The 10590-nt window shown below is 27.7% G+C and overlaps 2 protein-coding genes across 2 annotated transcripts; one reads left to right on the top strand and one right to left on the bottom strand.

The window, feature by feature from the left end:
• Positions 1 to 466: 466 nt before the first annotated feature.
• On the bottom strand, positions 467 to 1687 carry LOC136778115 (uncharacterized). Its single transcript, XM_066734725.1, has one exon. It carries the CDS (start codon positions 1685 to 1687, stop codon positions 467 to 469), a length of 1221 nt encoding a protein of 406 aa, XP_066590822.1.
• A 7129-nt stretch (positions 1688 to 8816) lies between these two features.
• On the top strand, positions 8817 to 10082 carry LOC136778114 (uncharacterized). Its single transcript, XM_066734724.1, has 4 exons — positions 8817 to 8990; positions 9083 to 9476; positions 9661 to 9821; positions 9936 to 10082. The coding sequence occupies exons 1-4, from the start codon at positions 8817 to 8819 to the stop codon at positions 10080 to 10082; spliced, it is 876 nt and encodes a 291-aa protein (XP_066590821.1).
• Positions 10083 to 10590: the final 508 nt, after the last annotated feature.

Below are 10590 nucleotides of genomic sequence, written 5' to 3'. Positions count from 1 at the left end.
TTGTATTCTTGAATTGATTGAAAAACATACAATTTTTAACAAATATTCTCTGGTACAAAACGAAATTTTACATTTTTATTTAAAATCAATTGTATTATATTCCAGAGCTAATTATATGTAAACAATTTTTAAGTGAAAAATGATTTTAATGTATTTAATAACAATTGTTTTATATAAATATTGTAGTATTATAAAATAGTATACGTTATAAACTATGGGGTAATTTGTAATAAAAACTATTATTTTATAATTAAAAAAAAATCTTAATTTATTTATTCATTTTTTAATAATATACAAAATATATTCAAAAATTACATTTTTTTACAATTATTTTTTTATAATTTTTATTTAAAATCTCTCAGGTACTAGACAATACACATTCTACGAAGATGTTATCCTTATCCTTAATCTTATTGTTATTAATTTTTTATTTTTCATTAATTTTATTGTGTAAAATTATAATTTATTATGTAATTTTTCTAACAATATTAGTTAGTGGACTGTATTCAACTATACGATAGTGTAAAATTAAACAATAAGCGCTAGTATTCAAAGGTATATCTTTTTTACATTCAAAATCTATTCTAATGTCAACAGTACCATTTTTAATGGATTCAACTTGACGTGAACAATCAATGACAATTAAAGGCGCTATATTCTTAAATTTATTAAGTGTTAATAAATTATCCTTTTGTAATCCGTAATAAAAAGATTTAAATTTTGAATACATTAAATATAACAAACTAAAGTTATTTTTATCAAAATCTATGTTTAAGTTGTCGTAAGGATATGATTCAGAGTTAAGATAGAGACGAACGTTTGATATATTACAATGATCAAAAATATGAGATTGATTTGATATTTGATCTTTTCGATTTGTTTGTAATGCTAATATTTTAAAACGTGGTTTTTCCAGTTGAGTAGATACTTTCACAGCCCAAGTATGTTTGGTTGATGATTGTAAAAGAGGATATTCATATAAATCCCAAGTTCGATAGTTCATAGTAACAACATTTCCATTTTCAACAAAACGTAGAATTGCTAATTTATTCATTTCCTCCAATGTAATATGCGGTATTTTCCATTGAATTTTAGTTAATTCAATCGATGCGTTAACTTTGGGTTTATCATACCCAGAAAAGAGAGAATTCAAATCGTTTCGAGATCGAATTAGTATTAATTCGTGTCGAGCATTTATTACAATATGATTGTAATCTTCGCAAAATCCCAATAACATTCGTAATGGTACACAAAAATTAAAAAATAATTTTTTATCACTCGTTGTATATTTTAAAGCTTCATGACACCAACCTGCATTTTCTATATAATTTTTATTAATACTGCCAACTGATAGATAATTTTTAATAGATGTTGTAATCCCAACATTTCTACATTGATCTATTTCAACACCATCCAATTCATATCTAATCTCATCGAATAGAAATGCCATACAATTATTATCAAGAAATACTTCATCTTTACCTTCGTCAGTTCTTGTTACTTTTCCTTCTATGTAGAGAAAACATTGACTTGGTAATATATATAGATCTTGATGTTGGATTGGAATTCTAATTTCATCATTATTTCTCAAATTTGTATTGGCATAAGGATTATATCCATGAATTTCAATTTTTGTTATTCGATTGTCCAACACGGGTGATTCTTGAATGTCTAGTATGTCGATCATTTTTCACAATGTAACCTAATGATTGTAGAAATTTAATATTTGATAGATTTAAACCTCTTCTACTAAGTTGTACTTCCGATTCACAAGTTGCTCCAGGAATGAGAGTTGAAAGATGATGTTTTTGATTATATATAAGCATTTTACTTATGCTTCTTTTTAATATGTAATCGAACAGTAATTTCTTCACCACGAAAATTAACTTAATTATCATTTTGGTCCAAAATACGTATAATTAAATGATTTATAATTTTTTGAGTTACCCGGAGATATATTACATTTGGTGGTACCTCAACAATTTTATACCCAGGTGGTACAATTGGTGCAAATTCATGAATTGTGTGCACTAACGATCCGTTGCTATAGGCACCTGTTGTAATACTACAGCTTATTCGCAAAATGTTCACTTTATTAACGTTAGTAGGAAAGTCTGATTTATGCCATTTGTTTGCCAAAATTGTACGTTTAGTAAATCCAAGTAAAGATCCGATACTGTTGGATTTTTCAAAATGTATATCATAAATGCAGAAGATTTCACTTTTTAAAGTTGTATTATTACCACGTATTGTAATTGGATAATTCTCAATATTGTCTGGATTTACTTCATTTGCTGACAGTGATTCACGTAAAAAATCATTCAATGCTTCTATTTCGTACGAACCATGAGGAATATCTATATTCAAATTATCGAAATAAAATTTATCGTTAGTTGCGTAAATATTTGGTATAGAATTAAAAGCTTCAAAACTAATTAAACCAAGTTCATAATCTTCATCATTTTCCAATTCAATAGATGGAAAATAATAAGATTCTAGCTGTGAGTTTGTATCGTTTAATGTTAACGTTATGGACATTTTAAAGAGACTGAAGAAATATATCATGATAGTTCTATATATTTTCACAAAGAAACTTAATACAAAGATGACCACAATTTTTTTCAGAATAATGCTGATATTGTTTATAATTATATACGATTTTTGTATTTTCACCAAAATAATCCATTAATTCTTTCGGTGGTTTTAAATTTCCAAACGAATAAAAATATTTAATATTATCTCCATTTTTTATATATGCAACCCAATGAGTACCAGATTCTTCTTTATTATCCAAATTTACAATTGCACATTCTTTCTTACGAATTTTTTTAGGTAAATTTGTACGCATATAAACACCTCGAAATCCTAGTAAATTTTTTAACATTTTCTCCAGATATATATTGGTTGTTACGTCATTTATTTTTTTTTCTTCTTTCTCTGTTTTTTTATTTGTTTTCTTAATCCACGACCTCTCTTATAAGGAGCCAAATAAAGCCCTTGTCCTTCAATTGATTTATTATGACGTTTTAATTCTTCCAATCGTTTTCGTGCTGCATTAGCATCATTCACTGCTTTACTAATACTAGCAGCACCACCAGCTAATGATCTAACGGCTGAAAGACCTGCTAAAATAGGTGCTAAATATGGTAAAAATCCTCCTCGTTTTGCACTTGGAATAATTCTCTTCTTTCTCTTCCTCTTTACAACAGCCATACCAAATTTTCTTTTTGTTTTCATTGCTCCATAGACAGCTAAAGCAGCTGCACGTTCTGAAAATTTAGCGTCTTTAGCAGTTATACGTTTTTTTGCACTTTCAGCAAGAATTCGATCAGCTTCGTGTTGCTCTTTCAGATCACTGTTTTTTGAATATGCAATGTCATGCTCTTTACAAGCAGCATCAAGTTGATTAACACCACTGTCTCTTCTTGTCAATCTTTTGTTTAAATGTGTACCTGGTCCACAAAATTGATATCCAGGTATATGTAATTCAAATGGAAGAGCATTAATAACACTATTAACTAGTCCTCTATCTCTTTTTTTTTTTGTTTTAAAATTTGACATTCATGACAATCTTTTACAGCTGGTGTAGGACCATCAATATGACTTCGTGACCACGGTTGATTATAGTGTTTTGTACACGAACGATATTCTATAATTTCATTATCATATTTGATATGGTCAAGTAATCGATTCCACAAATATTTTATTTCATGTGAATAATATTTTGTAAGAATCACCTTTGGTACATACTTTAATTCCTTTTCTGTCAAATCACCAATACGAGAATCAATCACTATTATGTTCATGATTTAAACTGACTGACTCACTCTCTTGAGTGCATTCTCTATATATACCCCTCAACTAACCTTGAATTGTAGTATAAAGTAAAAATGAATTTAATAAAGCAAAATCTACGAATACCAGTTTATAATTTAGATAATAAATACTCAACAAGTGCAGAAGAACAACGAAGACATGGAATATTATTACCTAATACTATCAGAGCATTAGTATGTGGTCCATCAAATTGTGGTAAAACTAATGCAGTTCTTGCACTTCTTCTCAGTCCTCACGGATTACGCTTTGAGCATGTGTATGTTTATTCTAAATCATTAAATCAACCAAAATATTGTTTCATACAAAATGTTTTTAATAATCTAAAGGATATAATTAATTATTATACTTTTACCAACAATATAGATGTTATTCCTGTTAATGACAGTATGCAAAATTCTATTTTTATCTTTGACGATGTAGCCTGTGATAACCAATCAATAATTCGGGAATATTTTTCGATGGGTAGACATTCTCAAATTGATTGTTTTTATCTTTATCAGACTTATGCTAAAATTCCTAAACATTTAATTCGTGACAATGTAAATTTTATACTAATATTCAATCAGGATAATACAAATTTACGTCATATTTATAATGAACATGTAAATAATGATATGTCGTTTGAAAATTTTTGTGATTTATGCTCAATATGTTGGAAACCAAAATGTGGATTTTTGGTAATTGACACGGATAGTCAATTTAATAGTGGAAGATATCGTAAAGGTTTTGATGAATTTATAATTATCAAATAAAAAAAATTGAGAGAGAGAGAATAGAGAGTGTTACATGACAAAAATATTAAAACGTACATGATGTGGTTAATTGAAGTTAGTTATATTGTATGTGGCAAAGACAACACATCATAGAAAAACAAACCAACAAAAGTGGTAGTGAAAATATGAGAAGTTTAAAACAGGTAGAGAAAGTGAATAAAGCAATTGTAAATGCTAGTAAATCAATACGAAAAAAACATCGAGCACTGAAGATGGGCAAATAAGAAGATAGGATGAAAGTTATTAAAAGTTTAGAACCTATTATTCAACCACTACAGAAAATAGTTAATATAACAGATGAAGATAAAATATTAATGAAAATGGAACCGAGAAAAAAATACGTTTATTAAAGAGAATCCATTCGGAAACATCTACTCCAATAAAAGAAGGTCCGTTGAAGAGAATTCATCCAGAGTCATTTACTCCAATAAGGGAAGTTCCGTTGAAAAAAATACGTGAAATTAATTTTAATTCAGAAGAAATAAATACAAATCGTCATACTTCAGCAAATAACGCAATTGTATTAAATCGAAATTTACATGATACATCTCCTACAAATGATAATATAATTAATTTAAATGAAAGTTTTAACAATCAAACGATTGAAGAAGAAACATCATTGCCCATGGAATATATATCAATGGATGAATCACCTGTTTCAAAACAATATGCTACAATACAATCAGCTTATGTAAGAGAACTGCTTCTAGGAAAACATGAAACAATTGATGATGTTTTTGGTATATATACCGATCCTCTTGATAATAAATTATATTTGGGAAATAAAATCTTTCATATTGATTCCAATGATGTTATAACAGTAGGCGAAAAAAAGTATCAAGGTACTAAAGGATTATTTGAACTTTTGTTAATAAAAAAACCTAATGAGACACTCTATAACGATGAAGATTTAAAACAATATAAAGATATATTACAGTATATAAGTGCACATAGACGAGGTCATGTACCCGGTGAACACATTAAAGTAGAGGAGCAATGCGGTTCCGATGACAGGGTGTGGGGGAAGCTGTTTTGTGGTGTGGAAGGGGGATGGGTGGGGATAAGACTCTCTTAGTATGGTAGTGGTGGGGATGAGGAAGGAAAGGGTCTTATAGTGGGATCGAGTTTGGTTAGGGAGGGTGGGGGTATTTTTCACCCTATGTCACAGTTGGAAGGTCTTATATTGGGACCGAGTTTGGTTAGGGAGGGGCTATTTTTCACCCTATGGTACCGTTGGTTAGTTATCCTACGGGGCCCTAGTTGAGGGAAGGTTTTTTCACCCTTCGAAGTCGATGGTTAGTTACCTTACGTAGCCTAACTATTTCCGACTCTGCTACACAGATAAACTAGGTTGAGTTAATTGCTAGTTCCAGTAGTCACCGCTAGGTGACTGCCTTCCTTAATCTTCTTTCGCGCTAATGGTATTTTAATATTACGTAATTACACGCACGGGTGAACTAGTTCTATTTAATTGATAGACCAGTAATTGCCGCTAGGTGGCACCGCAATCTCCCCTTTTCCCGTTAGTTAAATTGTAGATAGCAATTGTGATAAGTTGCTGATATCGTGCAAGGAATTAACTTTCCATTGAGCATGGAATTATAACTTTGCATCGCTATAACTAAACCTATGCAGCGAATCACAAAATATCCTTTAAATAAAAAGGATACAATTTTAATAGTCTCCCCTATTGAGGAGAATAACAATTTTATATCAATTTCAGAAATATTAACATTTTTGGGATCGGCGACAATTTTCCGAAAAAAAATTGTGATATTCATCTCTAGAGTTGGCAACAGCTATACTCTATAGATTTGCATGCACCATCTGTAGGAAGAACTGGTTATTACTAACTGTTTTTAAGCGTGTGTGAAATGTTTATTTCAAACTGTCAAAAAGACGTAAATTGACATTAAATGATTAAAATCAAATATATGTCATTACCACAATTTCGAGAAATATAAAAGTTAAATATATATTTCTAATAGACGTTATCCATATAAGTATTCCCATATAAAAACGCACAATAACTCATTTTAGCAATCTAGACCCAATTAAAAACTCATATAACTGAAACTTTCATTTAGTGAACATTCGTTGCATGATAACATTTTTTCAAATTCTCCTATCTAAAAACAATGTATGAAATAATTACTGTGTTTTTATTTATGTAGGTTGAATTCCCGCAAAGGAAAGTAATAAGAACTTTTCTGCCAACTTGCAGGGCAATTTGTTACAAGAGTGGACATAATTTATTACATACTTCAAAGTGGATCTACAAACTTATCAGATAAGCTGAATTTATAGAGTATTTTATATTAATAATTTAAGTAACAAATGCTTTGTAAAATCTTTCTTGCTTTTTATAGATTGATGAAAATTATTGACAAGCGTGGCCACAACTGCGTACTGCGTACTACATACTAATCATGTAGCAATACGAGCTCCATTACGAAGTGTTCATTTATGGTATTTATTATTTTAATAATAAATAAATTAAACATTCAGACAAAACCTGGGTAGATTCAAATTTGACATATAGCTGACGTTGCTACCATAAAGCAGGTATCGTTTGTTTCTAATTTTCACATCTTATATAAATCTACTATAATTACTAAAATTATCTATTAATCAATTTCATTTTTCTCAACTAATTCAGAAAATACTGTTTTTCCTTCTTGAAAATTCAAGAAAGATTAATTTAGAATTTCCACACTAAGGATATAAGCACACAAAAATTGTATAATTTTATGGAAAGAAGAAAAACATTTCACACACACAGCCATTTGATTAGGTTCCTTTAATTATAGCAGCATTAATTGACAGGCTACGCAAGCCTTTAATTGGCAAAATGTTTTACCCAAATAATTTACATTGTGTATTTGAGCATTTATTTTTTTAACATCTATTATTTCCTAAGTTTTTATATTCTTTTAAATTAATAATGAAATTAAACATGTCTTTCTCAATGTCAATAGTTACTTCAATATTGTATAATTCTTCACAAAATCGTTGTGGTTGTGGTGTAATGTATGGTTTAACACTAAACAATAATCATCAATTATTTCTAATTTTTAAGAGCTTTATTTTGGAAATTTAAGGAATGCTGTGTATTTGTTCCATGTGGCCCGAAAAAGGGGGGGGGGAGATATGTTTTTTTTGCTAATAAAAACAGCAATTAACTGCCATATTTATATTTATTTGTTTTAATTTTGTTTGCATGAACCTAACAATTTATTGAAGGAAATCCAGTTTCAATTAGCAATTTTAAAAGATTTTTCAGAAATATAAAGATGAAAGAAATCGACGGGTATTTTTATTACGTAAATAAAATGTATAAAGATGTATCGTACGTAAAATATTACATATAAGATCCTTAACAATAACATTTAGATTGATATAAATAAATATTATTAAATATTCATATTAATTTATCACTTAATTAAAATTTTATAAAAGTTATATTTTTATTTCTTTTAGATATCTAAATTGCAAGGAAAAGAATTGCAAGGCAAAAGGTGTCATTCGAAATGAAATATTTACTTTAAGTATAAATCATAGCCATGAGATTGAAAATTTAAAAAAAAAAAAATTTTACAAATATCTACAAGAGCTACGTAAAGTATCGGATTTGAGACCCAAACAAATTTATAAAGCAGCGATATCCAAGTATATTTTTTAGTTTTGATATTACTACTATACTATTTACTATACAAATTCTAAAATAAAAATTTATATTTGAATTAAGGTATGCAAACATTGGAAAAAGTATTAATTATGTCGCATGTAGAAGATTCATTCAAAGATATAAGAAAAAAAATAATCTAATAAACGTTAATATAAAGGATAAATCATTCAATAATATTATAAAATATTTTGAGTAGAAAGAGAATAAATTCTTAAAAATATCAGAAGAGAGGAAATTGTCCATAGAAGTAATAAAAAGTGATTATTCAAAAAATATTATAATTTTTGAAGAACAATTTATCAAAATGTTTATAAAAGTAAGCAGCATATTCGTGGATGCAACATATAATGCTGTTCCAAAAATTAAAGAAAAAAATATATAATTATTAACTATTTGTATCAAAATTGAAAACAGTATTTTATCTACAGTAAGTTAAATGCAGTTTATTTGATTCTTCAATATTTCTCTGTATGATCTAATACATTAAAAATTAGGTGCTTCCTTGTTTCTGGGTTGTAATGAACAATAAGACAGAAAATAATTATTATCAAATTTTTACATTTATTAAAAATAAATTTAAAAATTTTTCCCCTGTTGAAATTACCACTGATTATGAAGCAGCTATCTCTAATGCCTTGAGAATGATTTTTCCAAATGTTAAAAATAACTTCTGCTATTTCCATTATTCTCAAGTAAGATTATAAATATTCTAATTTTTACAACGAAAGTAAACGATATATTAGGTAATAATAAATAAATGAGTCATATTAATATGTCCCCTCAGGCATTCATAAAAAATGCAGAAAAACTAAAAATTATTAACAGGGAAAAGAATAAATTAACGTACCCAGAACGCTATATAGTGATAAAAAAAATAATTTATTTAGCATTATTGCCCTATTTCTATATCAAAGAAGTATATGAATTGATAAAAAAGGAAACCGTACAGGAATTTGGAGACTTTTTCAATAAATTCTTCATATACTACGAAAGACAATGGTTGAGTAAAGTGGGACCAGAACAATTTTCTGTATATAATAAAACTAACCGGACAAATAATTATGTGGAAAGTTACCAACGAACTTTAAATAAAAGTTTGGGCAAACATCCACATTTTAATTTATTTTTTAATAAGATTTCTATTTTATTGTGCCTATACTATATAAAGGAAATATTAAGTTATTAATACGTAACACATCAAATTTACAATAATACTTGTGAACACCCTGAAATACTTGTTACGCAGTAATAATTTAGTGTCCATGTTATTTTTTATAATTATTACACTAAAGAATACAATCTCAACATACTTCATTTAATTCTGTTTTTATTCATATCAATATAAAATCATGCTCTTCGCAGATACACTTAAAGAATTGACAATTGAGGCTAAAGATATAAAAGAGAAAATGGAAATGAATTCCTATAAAACTAGAGTGAAGAAAAAAGCGACAGTAAAATATTCTCAAGAAATCAATAACTTTTGGGAAAAATTACGCAATGTTGATGTCACTCAAAATAATGTTAAGAATGCAATATTAAATTTAATTAACAATTTCAGTGAAATTATAGCACTACATCAAATACAAATAGAACAAATGTACAAATATTTAACAAATATAAAAATAATTTTTCAGGAAGCCTCTATAGAAGTTGACCTTCCAAACATTACAATTGATAAAAATTATAATGAAGAAATTATAAGTAAATTAATTTCATTGAAAAACAAATATTTGCAAACTCATGAAAAAATTACTTTTACGCTTGTTAATAATGTGCAATAGTAATTTTGTACTTCACCATTAAAATATAAGCTATATTTTAACGTATCATGTCTACACTTTTTTTTATTGGTAGAACTTTGCTTCATATTTCTATCCTACTTTGATTATAATTACTTGAAAACTAGTAAAATCTTATTTTCGTCTGTCATAATATATAAGTTGATTAATCATAACTTGTTAAAACTGAGTGAGTCTACATTACACATGAAACTGATTTAAAAACTAAATATATTTATAAATTCATGCGTAGTCATTTTATGGCAGGGAAATTAAATCCACTTTCCATCTAAATAGGTCATTTAGTAAAAATTTAAGCCAATTAAATGCATGCATAGCCTGTCAATTAATGCTGCTCTCAGAAATTATTAAATGCTGCTATAATTAAAGGAACCTAATCAAATGGCTGTGTGTGTGAAATGTTTTTCTTCTTTCCATAAAATTATACAATTTTTGTGTGTTTATATCCTTAGTGTGGAAATTCTAAATTAATCTTTCTTCTATTTTCAAG

Source organism: Prorops nasuta, unplaced genomic scaffold (assembly GCF_024137725.1).
Source record: "Prorops nasuta isolate Cenicafe-Biocafe unplaced genomic scaffold, Cenicafe_Pnas_1.2 PNAS00013, whole genome shotgun sequence".
Taxonomy (NCBI): Eukaryota; Metazoa; Arthropoda; class Insecta; order Hymenoptera; family Bethylidae; genus Prorops; species Prorops nasuta.
Note: the sequence above shows the minus strand (reverse complement) of the source record. Positions and strands in the feature narration are given on the sequence as shown.

Coding starts and splice junctions, on each gene's coding strand:
- LOC136778115 (XM_066734725.1), bottom strand. CDS start 1,687: ATGATCGACATACTAGACATTCAAGAATCACCCGTGTTGGACAATCGA.
- LOC136778114 (XM_066734724.1), top strand. CDS start 8,817: ATGAACAATAAGACAGAAAATAATTATTATCAAATTTTTACATTTATT. Junction 8,991..9,082: donor GCTATTTCCATTATTCTCAA/GTAAGATTATAA, acceptor ATGTCCCCTCAG/GCATTCATAAAAAATGCAGA. Junction 9,477..9,660: donor CTATATAAAGGAAATATTAA/GTTATTAATACG, acceptor TGCTCTTCGCAG/ATACACTTAAAGAATTGACA.